We start from the raw sequence: 25,721 nt of genomic DNA on the forward strand, positions 1-25,721 counted from the left end.
GTATTTGAGTGCAGGAGACACTACCTCCGTTTGTGGGTGCTTACCTGACATAAGCTTGCAAGATGCAGACAAGTAAAGCTGACTTTGAACAAGATCAAATAAATCACACTGTGAAATGGCAGTTTCAGTGAAATATACTATTGTTTGGTACACGTAAACAGTTTTGGAATGTTCGTTTCACAAGTTTTACATGGTTTCATAAAAGCAATACACACAGTATAAGTAACAACGATATGCAAAATAGACCTGGTAATGACGTTAACTCGCAATTCCCCAACTGCATCGTTACATTCAAAATAAAATCATTCTTGTCAGTACCAGTAATCCAGGTTACAACCCCCCCCCCCTTCCCTGCATACAGCCGTCAAGATGATGTAACCATATCAATGGTTAGCTATTGTGCAAATGAGCTACAGTGTGTTGCATAATTCGCTTCAAATGTAGATACGTATGTAGCATGATTGAATTCAACGTTTGTAAGTGACACCAAGAAGGTGCTATAGGCTCCTTGGTGATAGTTGTACAAGGTACAGTGCGTGAGGGGAATAAAAATACATTCGTGTATAGTAGGCCCTACCTCACTGGTTTGTTCAATTTATTATGCACCTGCTGCAAGCAAAGGGTAGTACGTTGTGTATTTACCCCTGAACTGCCTTGATTCCTTTGGAAATCATGATGGCTGATGTGATACTCTGCATACCAAAGACACATTTTTGTCCAATACGAATTCCATCAAAGTAATGTTATGTACACCATTGCATTTGCTGTACAAGGCTATGTTAGTTCGTCGTCTTATTACTGTTTGCACTCTCAAACTCCCAGATTGGTCGACAAAGAGAATAAACGCGCAGTAATTGGAATCATTTATTATGAAACATCTATTGATTTCATCATACTGCAACAACATTAGAGCGCACACGGCTGATTTCACACACCATAATAGGATAATAAATTCATCGTGAAAGTAGCTACCGTTTTTATCACATACATCGCAACGATGAGTAAGTGCTTCTTGTTGTGCTATAGTCATAAGTTGTTTCCAACCGTTCATTCACACCATATCGTATTTTTTAATGCTCATTTTGGCAGAAACCGTACAGAATTATTGAAAATTTGGTGTGCGTTTTCTATGGTGTGTGTTGGCTTCTGGTATCAAAACTTGAATCAAGGAAAAATACACTTGTAATCTCTGATCAATTGATATACAGTAGGTAGTTATTCCGTTCTTTACAAGCACAGCCGTGAAGATAATGTTACGAAAACCAACAAATGAGACTCTAACATTGTAGTAACTTCACAATGGAAGCAAGCCAAATTCTGGCAGGGTTTGTCTGAATTTCAATGAAAAAGAGTGTCATACCCTTTCATATACTCACAGAAATATATGTACACTATATTAGTGGAAATAATGACTAATAAAGTCTTTGTCTTTCGTTGCACATGACACAACTGGGAGCGAAATGTTCAATTATTTCATTCAATGTATCTTCTCTAGAACTGAAGAATGTATTAAGTTCTCCCGCAACAATTATTTTTATTTGGTACGCAATGATATCATTCATCGCCTGCATATACAAACATATTGAATGTACACATTCTCAGTAGGCCAATGGAATCTCAAGTTATAGAGGAGACTTGGCTTTCCCCTTTTCCTTCTTTTCGTATATTTATTGGTTCTTCTGAAATCAGGAATGACCGGTTTTGCAGCACTGACAGCTTCACTTCCTTGCGCCTTTCATGGAAAGTCCCCACATGAATTCATCAACACACTGTCCTCTAACCGTAGAACGCGAATAAAAACACGCCAACTCCAGCCAGGAGAACACCGTTCCACGCCACGATCTTCATGATGAGGGGCCTCTCTACTATCGATGTCATCTTCCTCTCCAACGCCCTCTTTTCCTCCTCGCTCAGGGGCTCGACATCGGGCACGGATGTGTCGATGCTGCAGAGGAAGTTCCACGTCTTTCCCAAGAAGCTCGTCCTCTTTGCCGCTTCTGTTCCCGCCAAAAAACGAGTACAAAGTAATGAGCAAAATAAGGATGAATTGAATTGTCGCAGTCATTGTTAATGTTGCCGTACTTTCAGTTAAATATTTTGAGGGTTAAAAGGAGAGGATGACTCGCCATGGTAATCATGATGTCGAAATTACATTATTGGTGAAGTACTGACAGTATGTTCCTTATACTCGTGCATCTTCCCCGATAGCTGGAATATCTACTTGTTTATCATGAGGTAAACGGCAGATCAGTAATCGGGAACCGAGTGCATTATCAAACCCGTACAGATTCACTGTACATAGGAGGCGAGGGTTTAAATACTGGACTAGTAGCAAAAGGGTAATTCAAAGAGATATATTTTACATGCAGCCTATACTTTGGTTCCAATCACAACCTTTTATACTTTCGTATTTACACAATAAACACTGGTTGCATATTATAGGCATATCAGGACCATCGAGACGCTCCGGTCTACCAGCTAGATATACCAAGCTGGCGAAGGCAATCGGCAAGCTGATTTTAAATCATGCGATGTATAAGTATACTCACGCTCAGCAATTTCTTTCATTTTTTCGATCTTGATTGCCTCATTTTCCTTGTCCTTCAAAGCTTGTTTCTCTGACATTGGTTCCCGCGGAAGCTGGATGTGTTTGGACCACCACGTGAGACGGACAAGCTATATGGAAAATGTGAAGATGACATGCATGGTATTTGATTAGTTTGGTTTGGTTTATTGTTTTATTTCTATTTTTTTCAATACGAACAAGATAATACATAACATTTATTACACAGTATGACATACAGTAGATAATTAACTTAGTACTAGGTTATATAAAATACAATATGATTTCACGAAATGATAAACCAATATTGATATATTCCTGTCAAATCATATTGATAACAACTAAGTGCATGTACTAGGTATACATGAAATACAATATGATTTAACGAAATGATAAACCAGTATTGATATATTCCTGTCAAATTATATTGATAACAACGTCCGTGTAATCATGTCATGAATCTCTTGGAATTGATATTTGAATCTTACAGGAGACTGCCATCATAAGCAGTTATGTATGGGCTTTGAGTAAATAAGGGAAATATACAAACATATAAATAACATGTATATGTATAAAGGAGCTCTACACGATGATTGCCATCCTTTCATTGTCATTTATTCAAGTAAATGCAGTGGTAACGAGAATCGGAAGTAACATGACTGGGTTTCTCAGCAGAGGCAGTTTTGTTTGTTTTTCCTCAAATGACGACAGAACTGTTACTGATTTCCGTATAAGGTATAGGAATTTTCACATGATTGATCTTCCCCCACTGGCTGCGAAAAAAAAAATAGTTTCACAATTTTTTTTTTCTTTCTTTCCATTAAATGCGTACACATTACTGAAAGCAGAAAAGCAATTAGTGCAAGTGGACAATAAAAATCATGGGAAATAGAATACTGCGACGTACAGGAAATATTCAATCTGTACGTACACCATAAATTCTTTTATCTATCTGTCAATCTATCTATCTATCTATCTATCTTTTATTTATTTATTTATTTATTTATTTATCTATCTATCTATCTATCTATCTATCTATTTATTTATCTATCTATCTATCTATTTTATGAAAAGTATCTTTGTGTGTGTGGCTGTGTTGCTGCAATAGGCGGGCAGATGATAGAGATAGATAATAATTATGGTATCACGGTCGACGAAGCATACACAAAAGAGAACGAAAGCTTGAAAATCTACCGGAAATAAAAGAATAGAACTCGAAAGTTCTTACCTTAATGGACGGGATTGGTTTGGACAGCAGACTGATGACTACAATACAGACGAGAGTGGCGCCATATAGGAAACAGGCGAAATGAAGATAGTGGAAATTCTTCACCAATCCGGGCCGCAAGTCCTCCTCGCCACAGGGAGGGACCCCGTACACGATGTCGAGCATCGCCCGCGTCAGACCAATCAGGAATCCGCAGATGATTCCGTAGAAAGCCCCCTATACACATATGGAAGAGTAACAAGAAATCTTTTCAGTCAGTCATTTTTGTTTGTTTGTTTGTTTGTTTTTTGTTTGTTTTTTAGTGTGTGTGAGGGGGTGACAAAATCATTTCCAATTAAGGACTCTGTAATAAGAAGGAGGCAGGTTAATAATAGATAGGGGGTATTGATATCTTTGCTCTATTGATACGACAATATAGGGATAGAGATGTTTTCTTTCAATGAAATAGGGTCCGTTTCGAAACTTTTGAATGTTAAATCATCTTAGAATGATTACTAGTACTCGATATGTGTCCACAAAGTTAGACGGCCAGCAATAGTGACGTGCAATATCACGTGACCCACCGTTTCGTTGATTCGTTCTGACAAGATGGCGGTCGTGTACAGAGCGAACATGGTTGGTGAGAAATATGACGAGATGGACTGGATGTAGACGAAGAGCTCGCCGGACCCAAAGGCCTCGATGACCGGAAGCCACAGGACACTGATCACCACCAATATTAGAGTACATAACCTCATGGGGGAAAAAAGAGAGTTAAAACGAAATGCTATGAAGTCGTGGATTGGTGGGGGCTTTGTGATATGAAAGGAAAGCTCTTGATTATCAAACGAGGGTAACAAGAAACCCTGCTTCTTTTTTTTTTTCACGAAATTCGCATTTTAATGTTGATGATAATTGTACTAGTTGAATCTAAAGTTATCATGATTTTGAACTGTGGGATGCAGAATTGAATTGCCATGGTGTTCTAATCACCATGGAAAAGACCTTGAACAAATCTGAAAGTGTTTGAGATAGTTTACTACACAGAGCACTGAATCCACCTTACTTTCCCGCCACTACAAGTTCCAGTTCCGTGGACGTCGGTCGGACCTTGAGCCAAACGTCGATCACGAACATGGAACTTGCGCTGTTGAATATGGACGTTAGGGAACTCATGAGCGCAGCAAGCATGGCTGCCAACATAAGACCTTTTAAACCTGAAAGAGAGAAGAGAGAACAAGCGAGATATTTAGAGTGATCATCACAGATATCCTTGTAGATTTGATGTCATAATGACTTTCTATTACTGAATCTAAGTGTTTAAACCATGATAATTTGCTCGGAGGTTAATCCCCTCACGTCAACTTTCAATTCAATTCAACTTTACTTTTCATTTCCATTAAATAAATAAGGAAAATTATGCGCAATGCATTGACAAAACATATTTGTAATAATTTCAAAAACGTAAATTAACAAAATACATGTGATCACGAGTAACAACATAAATTCATTTATTTTTTAAGGTATACACATATGCATAATGCAAGGAATGGAATGGAATGGAAATGGAGGGTCCCACTAAAAGCAAAGTAAACGACATTTAGTGTATGATCTCTTATATCCAACGCTCAAAGGTGAGTTACACACCAGCAGCTTGATCTTGTTATGCAGGCCATCAGAAGGATACTAATAATTAGCATGTTTAAATGCTATTGTTGGTTTGTTTGCTGTTGTGTTTCAAAGTCGCTATAATGCAGTTTTCCCAATGCAAGTACCAATAATGGAAGTCGATTCAACGTTGGTAAGATGATAGCCTGTATTGTCTTTTTCTATATCAAAAAGATGAACTGCTGTTGTGTGTGAAACAAGAAAAAGGAATGTTGAGTTGGACTGGACGTTACTATAATAATATATCTGATAAACGATCGATTTCACACAAAAATAAATCGTCAGTACTGCGTTATATTAGAATATATCTATATATTGATGTTGTCATGGATATAGATGTCACTATCATCACTCAAACAATATCCTTATAGGTATATTGTATGTAAGAGAGGGACCGTAAGAATTCAAACACACACACACACACACACACACTCACTCACACCAAAAAAAAAAAACAAAAAAAAACAACAACAACAACAACAAACTGGACATGACTTTCTATTGCTACCAACTCATCCTGTATCACTCACCTGGAGGCATGAGATATATCAACATCCTCGGGTAAGCAATATTGGAACATCCGTATTGGTTGCTGCAAACGTTTTCACAGATATCTGGCTCGACACACGCCACCTCATCTGAAACACAGATATGCAAATAAATTCCACGTTGAGGGCGTGTACCTAACTATATACTAGTACAGTGTGTACTAAAAAAAAAATAATGGTATTAGTGAAACTGCTTTCCACTATACACCGTGTAAAGGACGAACATCAATATTGTTATTATAGTTTCAGGTCTTTTCTTTTGTTGTGTGCGCAAGTTAAATGAGTTAGGCTCTTCTATCCCGGGGAACATAACAAAATACAATGTATTGCCATCCAATAGGATCACATTCACTGATGTCACACTTTCGATAGCCTTTTGACAAGGCCCTCTCGCTGTGTGATGGCTACAACGGGCAAACATGATATTTTTATTCCTAAACTTGCTGTAATCACACGCGAAAGGACAGACTTATATATAATATATTTTCCTCATTTATTCCCTATTTCAAGGTAACTTCAATGAAGCTTTGTTTGGGTAGCTTACCAGGCCACAGCGATCTACTAATCATCCCAGGGATGATCATAAGGAAGAAGGGTAGGATTTTACAGTATCCCGCCAGAATGGTACCAGCCTTGGCTTCAGACACGTCTGCCGCCGCCAACGTTCGCTGGACGATCACCTGCAGAAGCAAACGTCACCGGAAACATTACATATTATATATTATATATTATATATTATATATTATATATTATATTAGATATTATATATTATATATTATATATTATATATCATGTATCGTATATTATATATTATATAACATATATTATATATTATACATTATATGTTATATTACATATTATATATTATGCAATTTCACGAGTGATCATCATATTTTTCTCTATTAAAGATCCCTTGGCAAGCAATGACTGGCGCTGCTGTCTTCTCGTTTCTTATAACCAATAGTTGTGTTCTCAATTTAACAATCCCTCTCTTTCTCCCGTTACCTCGTTCGTTCTTTTCTTTTTGTCCCTGTATTCCATCTGACAATCGCTCTATTTTAGCATTTATGGGCAAAAGTCGTCACTTTGGAACATTACGTTTAATGTTTAACACAGCCCCTCTGATGAAACGGCAAAATCCACGATATCCTATTTCATAAAAACTCTTCTAGGATCATATCGACTGCAAAGCAAATGACACCAGTGAGAACCATCTGAAATCATAATTATTGCATATGACATTGTAATATAAGTTGTTTTAGCCGTCCGTGTTTTACTAACTGCAATGGCAATGCATTTCTATGTATTTCTCTTTATTGCAGTGTCGAATACACTTTGTTTTAGAAGTCATGCGTTTGAAATATTACTTTAAAAGTTAATTTGTATATCTGAGACACTGCGAATACAAGCTGGTTGACACCATCATACCTGTATATAAGAATTATGTTTGCAGGGAAGGCCTATGTCTCATCAGATGCATGCGATGTCGCTTGTTATTTTGATGGTGATGATAAATTACTTCATATGAGGGGAGGACGTTCTTCAGATCTCTTATTCACCTGATTGGTACAGAAATACCAGGCGGAGAGCAGGAAAATCCCCATCACCACTCCAGGCCAGGGTAGAGCGTTCGGGTTGGTGGCGCGTGCGTCGCGAAAAATGTGGAAAGCGTCGGGGGTCGGTATGCCGCAGGAGGTGTTCCCGTAGATGGCGGTAGTGTTGGGTATGGCTGTCATGTACTTGATATAAAGTTGGTCCAAACCTCCGATTTCGTTCAATCCTAGCATATGGAAAATGATTTGCATATTAAACTTATGAGAAGACGATTCACTCATATGTCAACATCAGTGAATATCAAAAACTGTGTTCATTTTTTGTACTTAAAGAAGATCTCCCATTTCTTGTAGCCAAGAGAGAGAGATAATATAAATACAGAAATATTCAAACAAGCGTGACACCAGTCCTATTTAGAAATGGGTATTCCAAGCTCATGAAGAGGTACTATTGATAAGAACATTACTGCATTAACTACTAACAAACATTAAATGATGCGTCAAGTAATTTTGAACGTTGAGTGTGCCGCGGAATCGTCAGGCAGACATAGGAAAGACACTTCGATTTGATATGCAAACCACAATCTCGTCACCACCTAATAACAATCACTTTATCTATAATGGATGCCGTTGATAGAGGAGAAGAGGTACCCGCGGGTAGTAACTAAATGGTAACCACGCCTTCATCATCTTTATGAGCTGCAAAGTATGCATAGTAAACATGAAAAAAAAAATCCCGGCTCGGTTCTCCGATCCCGCGCCGTCACGCCCCTATTCCCAATCACGTCTCATCCTTAATTCGTGATAACGATCCTATTCCTCCGTCACGCCCCCATCCCACATCCCTTTTCCTCTTCCCTCAGATCCCAACTTTCAAAGAAGATGAGAGCAAACGTCACAATGAACGGGAGAATAAGTTGTTCTTTTGGTCTGACGAGTATATTACATGGAGCCTAACACTAACCGATGCCCATTAAGATGAATGCTCCGGTGATCATAACCACTGTCTGCAGTGCGTCCGTGTAGATGACGGCTTTCAGCCCTCCGGCCACCGTGTAGATGGCTGTCAGAGCCAGCAGGAGGATGGTCGAGAGGTAGATGTTCCATCCAAGGGTCTCTCGGATGATGATTGAGCCAGCATACATCTCAGCCTGTTGGACCAAGGAAAGAGAAAGTCAGTGTAAAGAAAAAAGAAAAAAAAAATGTAATCGACGTTCAAAATGTCATGCGCCCTCCTCAAAGTGTGTTGGTGAAAAATGGTAAATTATGCAAATTGACTGGAAGAAGAAAAGTCTTCCAGGACTAAACGATCCTGCGGGAGCACAGTCGTATCGGATATAATAGTCTCACATTATCAGTACTTCAAAATGAATTAAGATATTTAATGCCTTTCACCATACTATGGTATAGTACCTATAGTATTTAGCATGGTTCTCGGGCTTTCGTTTAATTAGTTCGCGCTTGGGAATGATCTGGGAAGAGAAGAGGATGATTATGTTCACTGATTATACCTTACCGAAAAGTAAAGACTGTTCTACACATCTAACTGAAAATGCGACTGAAACGAGCACGAATCGCTCAACCATTGATACCTAAACTTGAAAGTTAAACCATGTTTCATCTTCTTTGAACTTGCCGACAATGAGGCTAGGACGAGCAGGAATAGGTTGATCACGGATATGCCCACTTGGAGGCGCTCTCCACCAAAACGCAACTTCAGATATTCCGGGACGGTTGTGATCTGAAAAAACATACACCAAAATCATTCATTTAGAATTCTAAGCACTGTAGACCACTATCACCATGAACATTTCGTGTATAGAGTTTAAACTGAAATGTTGGTTGCATATTGTCATTTTTGTCGAGAATGAGAATTGAATAGACCATGTCAGGGGAGGAACGTTAAAGATAGCGAGATCATTTACGATACTTGCAGGATCACAAGAAATGTTGCCATTCACTGTACCTTTTGCTACATTGTAAAACCAAATTGCAGTTAACGATCATCATGAAACCGATTCATGAACGAATGAATGAATGCATTATCATTGGGGGACTGTGACACAACCCTTGTACGAAATGAAACTCAAGTTACTCTCGTAGATCTCAAAAACGATGAAATTACGTTGAGCGGACACTCGCTAAAACAGTGTGAATCATTTGACAGTTCATCCAACATCGTATACCGCTTTATATCTTTCATGAACTAGCCTCGAGATACGTACCCCAGAAGCAAAGTATACAGGAACGAATATGAACCCAAGTAGAAGAAGGCAGAATATCCCCTGGAAGTTTGGTTGAAATAAAAAAAACACGGCATGTTACACTGCATCAAATTCATTTAAGCATTCAAAAGAAACAAAGTACAGGAGTTTCATGAACACAATGTCGCCATGAAAAAAGAATGAATACATAAGTAATGATGATGACGATGATGATGATAATATTAGTAATTCTTTCATAGGCCTAGTTACAATAATTAAAATCATTATCATATTAGTATATTACGAAATGACGATAATGATGATAACAATAATAATAATGATAATAACAGTACTAATAATGATAAGAATCTTCTTATTATTATTATCATCATTATTATTATCACTATTATTATTATCATCATTACTATTATCATTATTAATGACAATATATCAATGATGTTCAAATGAGCACGACGATGCGATTATTCGTCACTCAGTCACTGCCTAAGTGACAGTATACAAAGCAGACAATTATCGATGTTCGGAAGATGATAAATTATGAACGCTGCAAAACAGGCTGTAATCTATATTTCAATATTGCTACGCGAGGAACAGTTTCACTTTGTTATGGTGAGTACATTACTACTTCTCTTGATACCTTATGCTGGAACCGAAGATATCATATAGAAGTTTGATGATCAATGTATTTTCATGTCATTAACTTCTCACCAGGTGTTGGCAAAATTTATTGACTTGTCTCGTAACATCACTGACCTGGAATTCGTAGGCGATGACTGCATAGCCGGAAGCTGCGGCTGACCCGGCCAGGCCGATGAATGAACTACTTCCGATGTTACTCACATACAGCGATAGACCGACCTGAAAATATGTTGTTGTTGTTGGTTTTTCTTTTTTGTAATGGCCAATCAAATAAGTTCAAATGTCTTTTAAAAAGCTTGTTGGTAAAAGGCAAATCACTGTTAAAGAAGGACGTAAGTGACTCGTGATTGTGCAATTTTGACTCTCTTATTCACTGTACGTCACTAATATCCCAATCTTGAAATATCGAACCTGTAAGATAGGCCCCTAATCTTTAAAGTTAATTATGTTTTTATGAAAAAGTAATCAGATTCATGTCAAGGATATACATTGCTTGGTTCTCTTCTTTCCACTCGGGCTCAGCTCTCTATTATGTAACTCCGAAAAGAAGGCTAAAAAATGTTTCTGGTTGTTTATTATTATGATAATGTAAAGAACTTGATGCAATCGGTGACTGCATCGTCGTCACCATGCTGTCACAATCGACTCGGAGTGGCAAGTCAGGACATAATTTCCTGTATGAACAGATTTTTTTATCAGTATTCTGAATGTGATGCTCATGCACCCATAAACCTGCATATGATTATAGGCCTATCCACCTGTACTTTAAAAAAATTGTTGCGTAGAAAATACTAATACATGTATCATATATCTCACCAGCCACCACGACATATCCCTTCCTGCGAGAAAGTATCCACTTGTTGTGTTTTTGTCCGAACCCCGCCATGATGCCTGTGTAGCATAAGGAGAAAATGCTGAATGAAAACCATAGGAAAAATTAAATTTATAAAGAGATCACCTTTGCGTTCAGTGACAGCAGAGCAACCTCCTGGTTTGAAAAGACGGTATAGATTATAAATATATTTTAGATCATAAGTTGCAAACACTGATAATTTTGTTAAAGAAAAGAAATATACCACTCTTACAGTATAATTTGTGCTATTTGTAATGCACACTTTTTCGGAGATTTTCGGATTCCCAAAAGACATGAAAATAAGTGGAGAAAACCAAAACAGAGCACAAGGTATGATTTTCATGTTTTTATTTTATGTTTTGATCAGAGATAAAACGTCTTATTCAATTTAGGAAAGGAAAATGTTGACATTTTAGCACCTCCCCATGCAGGCTATTTACAACAACGACTGGTTGAGAGACGGTACACGAGAAATGCTAAAAATACTTAGGTGAATCCAGGGTTTAATATTATATGAAAATAAGACAGAAAATATACCACAGATGAGACTTGGATGGCAACGCTTGAATGCCATTTATAGGAGAGATAAGGAAATCTGTACGCTGCTCTCATTACTCTCTTGTCGAAAAAGAAAAAAAAAATCAAACCAAAATATGAGAGAGCTCAAGGCACAAAGACCTAATCAACCAAAAGGGATCGCTCGGCTGAATAAATATTTGCTCTTTGCGAAGACAGTGAAGCCAAAGTGGTAGAATAGATCATTCTCAAAATAAAACAAAACAAAAGAATGATGGTCTGAAAACTAGCATGAAGGAAGCCCCTGGTCTTTTAAAATGGTTTAGCTATTAAAGGGACTATACAGTATACTGGTTGAGGTGAGAATTCGGGTTTAAAACATTTTTGGTGAGATAATGAGAAACCTCTTATTAAATATGAAACAACATGTAATTTCAAGAAGGATTCAACGTTTATTTGATGAAAATTGGTCTTGAAATGGCTGAGATATCCAAAAAAGTGAATCTAACAAGATTGAAAGGCCAAGATTTTTATTAGGATCTCTCTTTTTTACCTTGTTTTTAGATATCTCAGTCATTTCAAATCCGATTTTCATCAAATAAACTTTTGATTCCCCTTAGAATTGTATGCTCTTTAACATAATTTTCATAGAGTGGTTTCAATATCTTGCAAAATGTTGTAAGCTGAATCCTCACATCATCCAGTACTGTACAATCCCTTTAAATATCTAATGCCTCATCAGTAGTCTTGTTGCAATTCAAAATGTGACACCTTCGCTATCCTGTTGGCAACCCAAGGGCTGAGATATTCTTTGTGACTTTTTTTTTTTTTTTTTTTTTTTAAGGGGGCGGGGTGGACACGATAGTATGTGGTTGTGGAAGCCTGCCTACTGACCACTAGTATTTTTGTTCATTAAAAAAAAAAAAAAAAAAACAACAACAACAACAACTTTCGCACTCTGTGTTGTCCTGGATGGCAATAAATCAACTCGAGTTCGAAGTCGAACTCGAGTCTTTTCGAAATCAGTGCCCAATGTTTAAAGCTTTGAAAGATGCGTCAATAAAGTCACAGTTGCCCCGTCAAGATGACGGATAGGTAAAGAAGAACTAATGAAGATGGTGAAGAAATCAACTTGACTGCCACAGTCATTAATTTACATGGAGGTGCGCGCTGGTATTGATAATAGCGTAACTCAATTGAGATCATGAAACCAGTTTGTTTAACTCCCATTCGAGCTACAGATAGAGCTGTCCTTATTTCTACATTTTGTTTTTCTTGAGTAAGGATATCAGCGTACGTTTCTGAGATTCGCCAGATATAAACTTTGATCGGAACCTGTTTACACCCTGGATCTTAATGATAATGCATTGCAGCTATGGACTGTCTGTACGCACTGAATTATCTTAATTAGTAATGTAATCGCGATTCGTACGATGTGTAGTGCTGAAAGAATTTAAGGGAGGCGTGTATGTGGCAGGTATGAACTCTGCTCTGAGGAGAATGGACGAATAGTATAATTATACTGTATTAAAGAGTTGATGCTATTATCAACGTAATGTTATTGTTCCACACTGCAACATGAGAGTGCAGGGGTAAGGGTTGCTGGGCCTACATGCTTCGACCCCAAACAACCTTTGGCTCTAACAGCATCAATAACAATAATGATAAAAATATCAACAACAATAATGGTAAAAACAACAACAACATGTTTCGCGGCCCCTGGAGTGGAATGTAAAAACTTGTTCATTGTAATAACAACAACAACAACAAAATCCTAAATTTGATCGGACAGAGTATTACGCCCTATTGACCATTACGTTCTTGACAATCGGAGAAATAGAGAAAACAACAAGCAAGAAATCTTCACCTGCCATGGCTATATATATATTGCTCTCTCTCTCTCTCTCTCTCTCTCTCTCTCTCTCTCTCTTTTGATATGTTTGCGCTCTTTATATTCTTTGTTGAAAATGAAAATAGACAAATTAGATAAACAAATGAAAGAGGGAAAACACTACATTTTGGTGGGTGTTGACTGAAGTGAAATTGTGAGCTGGCCCTGATAAATTCTCCATTCTCCAATTCCCTCTGAACAATGCTTTACTGCATGCTGAGGCCGATTTTCATGTGACATGAAGACTGACACCCTTTGATTCTTATATTGGAAGTTTTATTTCATCACGTACCCAATTATTGAGGCAAAACAGGTTCTTTATCTCTCTTGTCCAATTTAAGATCAAAAAGTTACGAAAAATGACAAATAATGTCGACACCATCAATGTTTAGACAAACGAATGCTCAGTGAAACGATGCCTCCATTCTTGCTGGAAGTGACTGTCAGTCGATAGGGTTTACTCAATCAAGACTACAGCAAGATCACAGCAAGAGAACCAGAGAGAAGACTTCTTTTTGAAGCATTGCATTGCTTTGGCAACAGTGTATTTTGAATAAAAATCATACAAAAATATTGTGGATTCAGCTAATTTCCTCGATTTCTGAGCTGCTCTCTCTATATAATAGTGTTGATGCCCCGAAACCAGAGCAAAACAGAAAATAAACACTGTGTGCAATGGAAAATAATCCTATCAATGAAGATTCCAAACACTTACCCAGAGTCCGAGACTGAAGACGATGAGGAAGTGGAGAACGATGATGACGATGTCGACGGCAACCAATGCCGATGGCTCTTCATCCGCCATTGCAAAAATAGCGAGAAAACTCCAAAAATAATTATATACAGTTATATTTGATTCAGTGGTCGTACGCAGCAGGCGGCCAAGCTGTACCCTAACCAAAGATAATACTCATCACAGTATAAAAGACAAGATGGTCCGACCCTGTGCTCCCAACAAGTGTAGAATACAGTGATTATCCAATCTGTGTCGATTGTTATACTTGCTTATATCTTATCACGTCTCAAGAGTCAATAATACGATGTATAAGACACACACACATACCCTGTAGTCAATTGAGTGGGTTGATATAGTCAAGGTAAAATATCTCAACAATTATCTCTCGGTGATGAAGAAGCACGGTGATAAGTGGAGTCCAAAACCAACGTTTTTCAAAATGTTTGATTAGGAAGGATCAAGGGGTACCTCCCTGTCCTTAAATCTCAAAAGGTGACGCGCGAGCATCGCCATCTCGACGCTTGGAGTTTAATGCACGCACTTCTGTTTTTTTTTTTTTTTTATTTATTCCGTTTTATTTTCACTGGGTAGCCCTTCCAGTTAAAAAAAAAAAAAACTGATTTTCAAAGGGGCCCTGCATAAAAAAACAATACAAAATACAGTACATACAAAATTGAATACAAAAGTACAGTAAGTCCAAAAAAGGAGACAAAAAAAAAACCCCCACCCCATATGGCTTACAAACTCAATACAAAATAATGTATATGTATAATATACATATATATATATATATATATATATATATATATATATATATATATATATATATATATATATATGTATAAAATGCTAAATTACAAGTAAAAGTATTTCACAACTTGTATTAAAACTGCACATATATTCTGTAGATTTTTACGCCATATGTACTTATGTTATGTATGTGAATGTCATGAACGAAATGCAGAAATGACATTAGACTGAAACAAAGTAAATATTTGTGTACAGTATCCCAATAAGTATTGGCCGACACCACGCTTACATAGAAGAAAAGAGAGAAAGAGATAGATTATGGGGGGGGGGGGAGAGAAGAAGAGAAAAGTGCATCTTGTTTGAACGAGCATCAAATCTGTTTAGAGACAATTCCACTCCACAGAGAAGGAAAAATTTCCCTCCTTCCTGTCTATCCCCACCATACCTTTTCATTTGCATCTTCAAAATAATCCTTCCACAATTGAATGAGATAATGCTTGCCGTGGGTTTAAACAATAAATTGTCGACATCTATATGGCCATGTCAAGTAAGGACAGACGATATAGCTAGATATTTCTACTCGTTTGTTTGTTTGTTTGTTTGTTTGTTTGTTTTTTATTCTCGACACATACAACAAAATAATATTGAGGTCTAAATCCCTAACTTCTTGAAATGTTCCTGACGTAGTGACAGGTGCTTTTATGGTTATCTCCTCCTTGCCTAATGCCTACATAATAAATTTAATATGCAGTAGGCTGCCTGTGGGAGAGGAGAGTTTTATTTACTGTTCTTGGTATCGGACAGGACCCCTCCCCCCCCCCCCCCCCCCCCCAACTTTAGCTCTGTTTGATTTGATTATCTCCGTCTGTGGAGGTAGCATGCATCAAAGATCGTACAAAGATCGTAGCACGATCTTTGCGTCTACGATCTTTGGTAGCATGTCCGTCAGTGTAGAATGCGTTGGTGACGTTGAACGAAGTGGCCGGTTGCTCTGGTGCGACCACTGCAAGTCCAACACGTCATAATACTAGTATCCGGTGCAAGCGAGGTAACGTCCTATGTTTTCCTGTTTAAAATGCTCACCGAAATGGTTATATTTTTGTAATGTCTGATTTTTTGTCTTTCGAAACAATTAACTCGTTGATAAAAACTTTTCTTCATTCATTGACGAGGTGATGTTCCCATTAGTCCCATACATAGAGAATTACGTTCGCTGATTTGAAGCAGAGTAGGACCTAGACTTTATGTAAACACTGTCTAGTCTAGTAGTAGTAGGGCCTATTTTTTATCTAGACAGTAGTTTAGACACTATTCTAAACACTGCTTAACGTTAGACCTATTAGACCATAGAAAAACTCTACTAGGATAGGAGAGTGGATCGTTTCATCGGACGCTTTTTCTTTTTCGTGACTCTCAATTCCGTACTCAGAGAATGAATTTTTTTTTTTTTTTGGTCAAAAATAACATCAGTTATTCATAAAGTCCTGAAGCCTGAAAATTACGAATTCAGAAAAAAAAAGAAAAAAGATAGGGGCCTATTCCTTCTGACTCCTTCCGAGTTTTGGATGGACTTTACTTAAGTAAACTTTTATTAGAGGTCTAATTTACATAGTCCGAAAGTAGCATACCCAAATGATTTTTAATTTGATGTATAAAGTATGGCTTGTTTGTACTTGTTTTGAAGCTTACGCAATTATCTTTTCATTGAGAGTACGGTTTTTTCATCTTATCCTTGAATATGCAAATTAGCGCATATTTAATTTGCTGAATTTAGGTAATTTTCTTCCGATTATTCATAATCAGAAGAAAATTTGCTTCTTATTCTTTAGGATCAACCATAATCTCTAAAGTGTTGAAAACAATTGTCAATTACTTTTAATTTACATCAAACAAGCTATGTTTTGTCATTTCAATCACATTAAGATTGTCAACAATATTTTAATGAGCATAAATGCGCATAAATTTCCATGAATAATGAGCCATATCAATATTCATGGAAAGTTTAGACAAAAAAATCAAACGACCACAGCAAAGCTTGCCAAATAATTGTGAATTTCACTTATGGTAACAAAGTTACCTTATAATCTTGTCAGGTGTATGTAAAGCTTTTTTACCACTTATTTATGTGAATATGCATAAATTTGCATAAATTTCCATACATATTGAGCCTTCATATTCATGGACTGGATTTGACAAATCGAATGAACACAGCAAAGCTTCGTGTAGCTGCGTTAATCATTGTAAATGAACTTAAAGTACAACATTACCAAACAATCTTTCCTGGTGAATGTAAAGTTTTTACCCCTTACATGTATTTATGTGAATATGCATATATTTGCATATTAATTAAAACTACAAAGTATGGAAGTAATCAAATAACATGCACAAGATATGATAACAAAATCAATGAAGTGTAGACATCAGTTAGCTACGCCAACGGGTACATACGATACACGCACACACGTTTCTTCCACTGGCTACAATGTTCAAAACAGTACAAATAAAATTTTCATTTTTCTTATTTTGTCGGAGAAAAAAATTACTTTGAAACACTTCAAATGGAACAATATACTTACAAAACAACATAAATCCACTTAAATTGGTTATTTACTTGCGATTTCTGCTTGAAAACTAGCAAAAAAACGGAGCTTAAATCGGCATATCGCTGGCAGTGAATTCAACCTCCTCCCCCCCCCCCATACTAACGAGAAAATATATATATTGTATCATGTTTGTTACAAAGTTCTAAAAATGCATCATTATTGAATCATAGGCATATTATCATGAAAATTTGCTCAAAACTTATATGGAATGAATGATTCATGTATGAAATGACCTACTTTTTGTGTAGGTAGTTCTCGCTGAGAATCCTTTAGCTTTACAAAGTTCAGTGACTAGCACAAAATTTTGATGTCTCCGTTCTTGTAGTCCTCATTTAGTTTACAGGAGTAGATGGCGTCATCATTGTCATATTTTACGTTGAACCATTCTGGGTACCCTGGCACACAGCTCAACACCTTGCCATTGTAGTCACCTTCCTGGAACTTGTGGTTAATCTGTTATTGACAGAATTTTAACAGAGAACAATGCTGAGTCTTCTGTTCTTATGAGATATATTATATTTTTTTTTGCATTCAAATACAGTGGGCCATTGATTGTACTATTATATTGAATTGTACTATTAAATTGGATATAAAAGATTGTTACAAAATGTAAAAAATTGTTGTTTGTATTTTTTTTTTGTTTTCCTTTATTTTTTCCCCAACCGGATAAAATGAGATACTGGATACAAAAAATTAAATTGGCTCACTGGCTAAATATGCTTATTCCACACTACATATATTTATTATGCTGATACCAGGCAAATTATAATAAAAACAAATATGAAGTAAAGGTAACTAAAAACAAACCAAATGCTAAGTAATAAATCATAAATGGTCAAAATAATATTATGAGGCATGACAAGACATGGAAATAATTTCACCTAGTATAGCTTTAGACATTTTGTCTATTTCCCTGTGCACATATACACCGATATAAATTTCATTTCAGGCAGCCATATATTGTAAAAATTAGTACCATTTAATTGAGAACAAGTTTTAGTCGAGTCACTGAATGCAGATGGTATCATTGCATGAGATGACATGTGTGGATAATTAGGAAAAGGAAGACAAGAACTTCTATAAAGGACCACCTGTGCTCAAAAGTCATACACACCAACACACACAGCCCAATATTCCATAACTAAAATACATGTGTAACTAAACAAACAGAAAATTGACAAAATAAAGTTCATTGTTATTTTTTTTCCATTTATTTGTATTTATTGAATTTGCTATAGTTCGTCGGTTGAGAATGATAAGGGCGTTAAGTTGTCACAAAACTCATAGTGTTCAAGATAACTTAACGCCCTTCTCATTCTCAACAGACGTGAGTGTTGTTCATGTCTTTTCAATCACTGTAACAATTACCTGTAAATATGTTGATTTCATTGATGTAATAAAACACAAACAGTCTTCCAAGAAAGTCAGAAAAGTTTATTGAAGTTGAAAATGGTATTTATTACGTTATGATCATGCAAACAAAGTAAAATAAAAACAAAAACAAAACATATTTTGAAGTAACATGATACAATATAAAACATATACATGCAACTTAGAGTCATGTCATAATTTCGGCTATGGTCAAAGTAGGTTGCGAGTGAACCCTTGGGTAAAGAGTGGAAGGGTGTCAGTGTCAAGAAAAAAATAATCTAAATCAAATAATATTACACACTACACATTACACAAAAAGTATTCAACTCAAACTACTTAATAGATAAATAAAGCATACAGTACATGCCTCAAATCATAGAAACAGAAAATGACAAAATGCCGGTCAGCTGCAAAAAGTAATTTACCTATAAGAAATAGGTTGTTAATTCATTTCGCATTTAATATTACTTGTACAATGACATTACATTCAATCATGTTGCATGCATATTGTAATATAAATGAATGAAATATGTACATTGCATTTACTAATAACATATTTCCTTTTCAGTCTTTCTTTTTTTCAGGAATGGAGTGGAGTGGAACTTTCACCAGGCTTACCCTTCTACCTACAAGAAGCGGGACTCCTTCATCGACAACTGATGGTGGAGGGAGGGTAAAGGCTTGTCGTACGAGTTCCTTCACATTGGATTGCAGAGTTTGCCAGGAGTGTGCCGTGCCTTTGCTGCTGAAGTTATACACTTCTGGCCTGGATGCTGTCTGCCTCAATACATGCTGACGAAACCTCAGTTGGGATTTGAGCGCTTTCACCTTGTCGTTGTCAGACCTAAAAGAGTTGACCATTTCCTCTACCTCCCGCTCAGATTGCCACAAGCCATAATATTGGATTTCCTGGGTGTAGAATTCCAAGTCTGCTTGCCTTTTTTCCTCTCTCCTCTGCTTTTCTCTCTCTTTCTCTTTCATTGCCTCTCTTTTTTGTTGCCGGATGGATTCAACTCTCTCCTTGAATTGAGCCTTAAGCTTTCGCGAGTGCTTTCTGGCTGTGCTGATAAGCTTCTTGGCTTCTTGGTCAGGCAAGGACTTCAGCCACTCACTGGTCTTGTTGAGAGAGAACATAATTGTCGCTTCCAATCCAAGGAGAGTAGCATTCGGTCTTACTCTCATGAGATGGTCCAGGTAAGCAAAAACCCTTTCTGCAAACTTGTTATGTTTGGCGACACTCTTCGTACTTGCCCGCTGATCATCTGTTGTCTCAACTTCAAGATGGGCTGCATGGGACTTCATGACTTGTGCCAAAGCAGGCAAGAGGTTCTTCAGGATGGAGCAAGTGAGTCCATCATGCTCGGAAGCGTTGGTCAGGCTGTCCAGAACGGCATCACTGCTTACCTGGAAGGGACTTAGCTGACCATCGATGAACTGTTGGGGATTGTCGGTGCCCTTACCTAAGGTTTCCTGGATGCGACTATAAACTTGGGGCAAGTCGAGGATGTGCACAGCCTTATCCTCCAGAATCCTCCATAAGGGAGCCGTTACATGTTTGCTGATGAGTCCTAAGGCTCTGCACCCAGCGAGGTAGAAGGGCTCCTTCAGATCTGCCTCTACACATTTCAGCAACTTGTTTGATGCCCCATAGCTGTCGAGGAAAGATGTCATTTGCTTGTGCAAGAAGAAAATGAAGCCTGCATTGAAAAACATTATATTAAATCGGTTCCCTCGGAATGGGACTATTGGGACTTTGCTGAATCCGTTCTCCTGTAGAAACTCCTTGGTGAAGAGTTTGAATGGTCCATACACACCTGATTGTTCATTTCCTCCACGGGCGAAGGCCTTACTTGCATTTTTCACAAGGCGCAGTACACCATTTCCCTCTGTTTTGAAGGCCAGGCCTTTCACAAGTGCTCCTGCTCCTTTTCCATCGAAGAGGCTTGTTTCTACAGAGTCCAGCGTCTTTTCACAAACTTCCGCGTACTGAACAAGGGAGTGCAGACCACAAAAAAATGATGTTATGTTTTCCAGGGGCTGCTTCTCCTCATCAGACAAGTTTTGCCAGTTTTCCTGTATTGTTGGTAGCACATCAGAACGGTATTTTTGAAGAAGCTCGTGCCATTTTAGCTCCGTGGCCGCTCTGTCAGACATGGTATTTCGAATATTTGCAAGGATTTTTTTACCTGCATCTGAAGCAGACAATGTGGCTTCATCTAGATCCTGCAACAGTTCCTTGAAGGTGCTGAGGGTGTCACTGGCTGATTTTGTTGGTATATCACGAAGGCCCAGGACATAATACCGTTGATCTTCATCCGATATGTGGTATCCCATAACTTTCTCGCCAAACTTTGAAGTTTCATCAGAGTACAGTGTAGTGTTGGGTTGCTGTGAGACTGTAGAAGACAATTGCTCTTGTGCTATAGCAAGTCGCTGGATGTTCATGTTTTCAATGGTTGATTTCGAAGGAAGTCGGGTGCACTTTTGCTCAGTAAGATTTTCAATCACTGCATTTATGACAGGGGAAACTTTGGATGTGGCAACATGGTTGTCTAAGAGGTCAAACACACACTTATTTGTAGCATCATTGTAACAATTGTTTTCATAATCGTAAGTCTCTATCTTACCAGGCTTTCTCTGTCCTAGCTCATTGCTGAGTTCCTTGTTTTCATGCCTCAGTTCCACAATGACCGTTTTCAGTCTGTCTACCTCCTCCTCAAGTTCAACAATCCTTTTTTCACTTTTTTCTTCCTGTCTAGTGTCGAACTCACTATTGCGCTTTTTGTGGTACTTTACTTGTTGCTTGATTTTCTTCACTTCATAGCTTAAATCTTCATTTTGTTTTCTCTTTTGACTGATGATTTTTTCTTGATTTTCCAGAACACTTGTCTTTTGTTTACATTCTTTCACAGCATCCTTGGCAACACTCTCAAATGGACATCGTTTGTGTTCATCACAAATACCGGATACAGCTTTGGGCTTTTGCAAGTTGGGTTTACTGCATGGTGGCTCAAATGGGGCTGACAAAAATAGTTCGAAATGAGGGAGTCGAGGATGATCCTTTTGGAGTCGTCTCTTCTTGTTCTTTAGAGATTGGATGGTCTTGAGGAAAGTTGTATGTGGAGGACTATTTGGGAAGATTGATTTCAGATGGATTGCAACTGCAGTTTGAGTTTGACTTTTAAGAAGCTCGAAAACCTGTCGGTTGGTTACAGTTGCTGAAGTCATAGTTCCTTAAATTTGAAATAAACCCAACAAAAGAAAAGATAGAAAAAAAAAACCACATATATGTTAATTATTCCAAATGGGCAATTCTATGGTAAATGTAAGAGCAGAATCTGAAATCATCTTATTATTCATCTTTTTTCATTTTATAGGTTTTTACATACTAGACAATTGAAGTAAAAAGACAATTAGACATTACAGGTAACAGTTGGGGCCAAATGTTTAGACATGGCAAAAAATAGTTTCTCAAAGATTTCACAACTTCTCTCATTCTTGCCAACATATATCATGGAAGCATAGGCCTACAAGTTTGGTTTCTACTTAATGTTCATGGTATACTTCGCAAAGACAGCACTCATATATCCCCCCCCCCCTATTTTCCACTTTTCCTGAACGTTTGTTTTAAGTGACCCTGTGTAAATAGCGTATTAACACGGTTACGTGAATCTGAAGTTTTGAAAACACCTTATTTGCTCCAATTATTGTTTATTGGGATGATATCAATCAAATTAAGTAGTTTTTGATTGAGCGGATATGGCTATTGTGCATGTCATAGGAAATGCATAAAATGTCTACTAAAGTCATCTAACAGTGGCATTAATCAGAAGAGGATGAGGTATTCATCAAGGTAAGTGACAAAAATCGCATATGTCCCTCCGCAACATACGTTGCCCCACCCCCCATTTTTCGAGACCTGAAAATAATTTTATTTTATTCTATTTATAATTCAGTGAGGTGTAATCCCCCCCCCCCCAATTCTGGGTCCTAGTTCTCTCCTGATGTAAACATTGTTGTTGTTTTTTTTAATCAGATCAGATTTTATTTGTTTCTTTGTGTCTTTTCTTTTTTTTGGGGGGGGGGGGGCATATCACACGTACCCCATACAGTCATTAGGATGTAGGTAAGCACTAGGTCTGCTTCATTAATAACTAGGCCTATTTGTTTTTGTCGGGAATCATGAAAATGCTAAACCTTTTCAAAAAAAAAATTCACATTTTTTTTTTTTGGGGGGGGGGATCAGGGTGACTCCCCCCCATGCCAAATATAGTCAGACTTATTGATCAGAATACAAACTAACAGGTCTATTAACAAGTTGTGAATATAGAAACCTCAAATTGACTTTTAAAAGGGGGATAAGGGGATTTTCTCAAGGCTTTCAAGCCTTTTATTTTAGGCTTTCAGGTAGACTGGGCATTTTCTCAACAATGAGGGCGCAATTCCGCGAAAAAAGAGAAAGAAATGTGGACGGAAATTTTGAAAAGGTCTCATTTTCATGATTCCCGGCAATCCCCGGCAGCGGGATTCCCCCTGATGCCGGTGTATTTAAAACACACACTATCTATTGAACACAGACAACAGGTTCTCGTATAGTTCAACATCACTCACTTTTCACCAAATCACTCGTGAATTCAAAGCAAAAACGGGGTAAAATTTCAGATTTTGAAGCACCATCTTTGTATGCACACAATTTCAAAAATAATTCACGAAAAAATTCAAATTTTACACGAAACAAGCTCAGAAATTTCTCACCTTCATTGGAAGCCATCGTTCGCGATCGTAGATTAAAATGCCCGCGATAAATCAATCAAATTCTCTGACCCCTACAACCCGGAAGTAGCTCCAAAGCATGCGTTATTTCCTGCATAGTGTTACCGTGTCGCGCTGTAAACAACGTCATGTGCAGCGATATGCCGATTTAAGCTCCGTTTTTTTGCTAGATTTCAAGCAGAAATCGCAAGTAAATAACCAATTTAAGTGGATTTATGTTGTTTTGTAAGTATATTGTTCCATTTGAAGTGTTTCAAAGTAATTTTTTTCTCCGACAAATTAAGAAAAATGAAAATTTTATTTGTACTGTTTTGAACATTGTAGCCAGTGGAAGAAACGTGTGTGCATGTATCGTATGTACCCGTTGGCGTAGCTACCGAAAGATCGGTCTGTATCTGGTCGTCGCGTCAGGGATATGTTCCGCGGAGACTGCGATCCATGCGAGCTGCGTCTGGCTACACTGCACGCACGTGCACGGATCCCCTCCTACGGAGGAAGGTGATAACGTCGTCAATAAAAATAAAAGACTCCTCCGGACAGGCGGATCTTTCTGTCTATAATTTACCCCTCTCCAAAAACTTGTCGTTGATTTAGTGCAGTGCAAAATCACATTATAATTTTGGACACGATTTTCGTAATGGAATAATCGACATCTTTCGCATCTTGTCCTTGACCACAATCACAACTCACCATACACATTCTTTTAATCTTACGGAGCGGATGACAAAGTGAAAGTCGGCAAATGAGGCTCAAATTTTGTATTTAACGGTCACTCTAACATGAACATTTCAAACATCACATCACATCACATTACATCTGATACGGAAGTAGAGGACTGGTCCTGTATAGTGGTGTTCCCATCTCAACATAATGGAATTAACTTCAACTTTGTTGCTTTATGTGCATTGAGGAGCAGAGGTTTTGAATTTCTCCCCTCTCAAATGTCTATCCAATAATTCTGTGAAATTATTGATTGAGGAAGCTTCAACAACACTAGGAAGCAATCTGTTCCAGTCGGCAACTACAGTGTACTCTCTGGCTGAAAGATATGCTTCGCAGTTCTATTTAAAACCGTGAGCGTTTGGTGAAGAGTGTAAATTTATGACCTCTTGTTGATGAGTGAATGGCTGCAACAATTCACATGATAACAATTCACGTGATAAAATCTTGTGATAAATCAACATCTTCTAAATCTGAGGTGAAATGTGAATTTCTTAGCATTTTTACATTTTTGTGTCACATTTTTGCAGTTTCGGTGTATACAATGCTCTGTGAGACTAGTCTACAAAGTCCCACGCAAATTGAATTTTATGTCATTAGTGTATGCAGAATTGTGCATGTCCGGAATTACTGTGCTGTCCGGTAATACCATACCTGTAGGCTGTATATACGTGCATGCAAGCTGCAAATTTAGTGTAAATTCAAGCTCTAATAATCAATTACATTGTAATAATTTTGAAGTTCACAGTGTGTACAACTGCAGACACTTGAACACTCTGCTCATACATGTATACTAAAATGAGTGCAGTGCAAGCTACCAGAATGTTATATAGATGTCTAACAGTTACAAGTGACATTAATTTACATGTGTACTCAATCATTCAAGCTAGAATGCTTAGATGCATGATGACCATGACCTATGATAAATTTTAAACATTCAGTTGTAGGATGACGGTAGCTGTTGAACAGGAAATGCACGTTAGCACATTACCCATTAGCAGCATGCTTAGTAGATGAAAAGAACAGCGAACTGCATCTGTATTGTAAACAAGGCTTGATTGCAATCTAGTGCAGTGACTTTTGTACCTCTCAGCCATATGTAAGA

At 37.6% G+C, this 25,721-nt stretch overlaps 2 protein-coding genes across 4 annotated transcripts; both read right to left on the reverse strand.

Annotated features, from left to right (window-relative positions):
• Positions 1-346: 346 nt before the first annotated feature.
• LOC140235386 (sodium/glucose cotransporter 4-like) lies at positions 347-14,468 on the reverse strand. Its single transcript, XM_072315415.1, has 13 exons — positions 14,379-14,468; positions 11,220-11,294; positions 10,518-10,622; positions 9,176-9,280; positions 8,504-8,690; positions 7,546-7,766; positions 6,531-6,666; positions 5,969-6,076; positions 4,837-4,987; positions 4,355-4,523; positions 3,792-4,007; positions 2,550-2,676; positions 347-1,997 (listed from the first exon to the last, which is right to left on the reverse strand). Exons 1-13 carry the CDS (start codon positions 14,466-14,468, stop codon positions 1,777-1,779), a joined length of 1,911 nt encoding a protein of 636 aa, XP_072171516.1. The 3' UTR covers positions 347-1,776.
• A 3,476-nt stretch (positions 14,469-17,944) lies between these two features.
• Positions 17,945-22,170, reverse strand: LOC140234771 (uncharacterized). Of its 3 annotated transcripts, none has more exons than XM_072314808.1 (3): positions 21,751-22,170; positions 19,742-21,630; positions 17,945-18,205 (listed from the first exon to the last, which is right to left on the reverse strand). In XM_072314808.1, the coding sequence occupies exons 2-3, from the start codon at positions 21,566-21,568 to the stop codon at positions 18,044-18,046; spliced, it is 1,989 nt and encodes a 662-aa protein (XP_072170909.1). In that variant the 5' UTR covers positions 21,569-21,630; positions 21,751-22,170; the 3' UTR covers positions 17,945-18,043. The 3 variants fall into 3 exon arrangements, with proteins under 3 accessions (XP_072170909.1, XP_072170908.1, XP_072170910.1); XM_072314807.1 differs by having other exon boundaries at positions 19,742-21,519; positions 21,751-21,885; XM_072314809.1 differs by lacking the exon at positions 21,751-22,170 and having other exon boundaries at positions 19,742-21,109; positions 21,310-21,476.
• Positions 22,171-25,721: the final 3,551 nt, after the last annotated feature.

Source organism: Diadema setosum, chromosome 11, assembly GCF_964275005.1.
Source record: "Diadema setosum chromosome 11, eeDiaSeto1, whole genome shotgun sequence".
Lineage (NCBI taxonomy): Eukaryota > Metazoa > Echinodermata > Echinoidea > Diadematoida > Diadematidae > Diadema > Diadema setosum.

Coding starts and splice junctions, on each gene's coding strand:
- LOC140235386 (XM_072315415.1), bottom strand. CDS start 14,468: ATGGCGGATGAAGAGCCATCGGCATTGGTTGCCGTCGACATCGTCATC. Junction 11,295..14,378: donor TCTTCAGTCTCGGACTCTGG/GTAAGTGTTTGG, acceptor TATGCTACACAG/GCATCATGGCGGGGTTCGGA. Junction 6,667..7,545: donor GGTATTTCTGTACCAATCAG/GTGAATAAGAGA, acceptor TTGCTTCTGCAG/GTGATCGTCCAGCGAACGTT.
- LOC140234771 (XM_072314808.1), bottom strand. CDS start 21,568: ATGAACATCCAGCGACTTGCTATAGCACAAGAGCAATTGTCTTCTACA. Junction 18,206..19,741: donor CGCTTCTTGTAGGTAGAAGG/GTAAGCCTGGTG, acceptor TGTCAATAACAG/ATTAACCACAAGTTCCAGGA.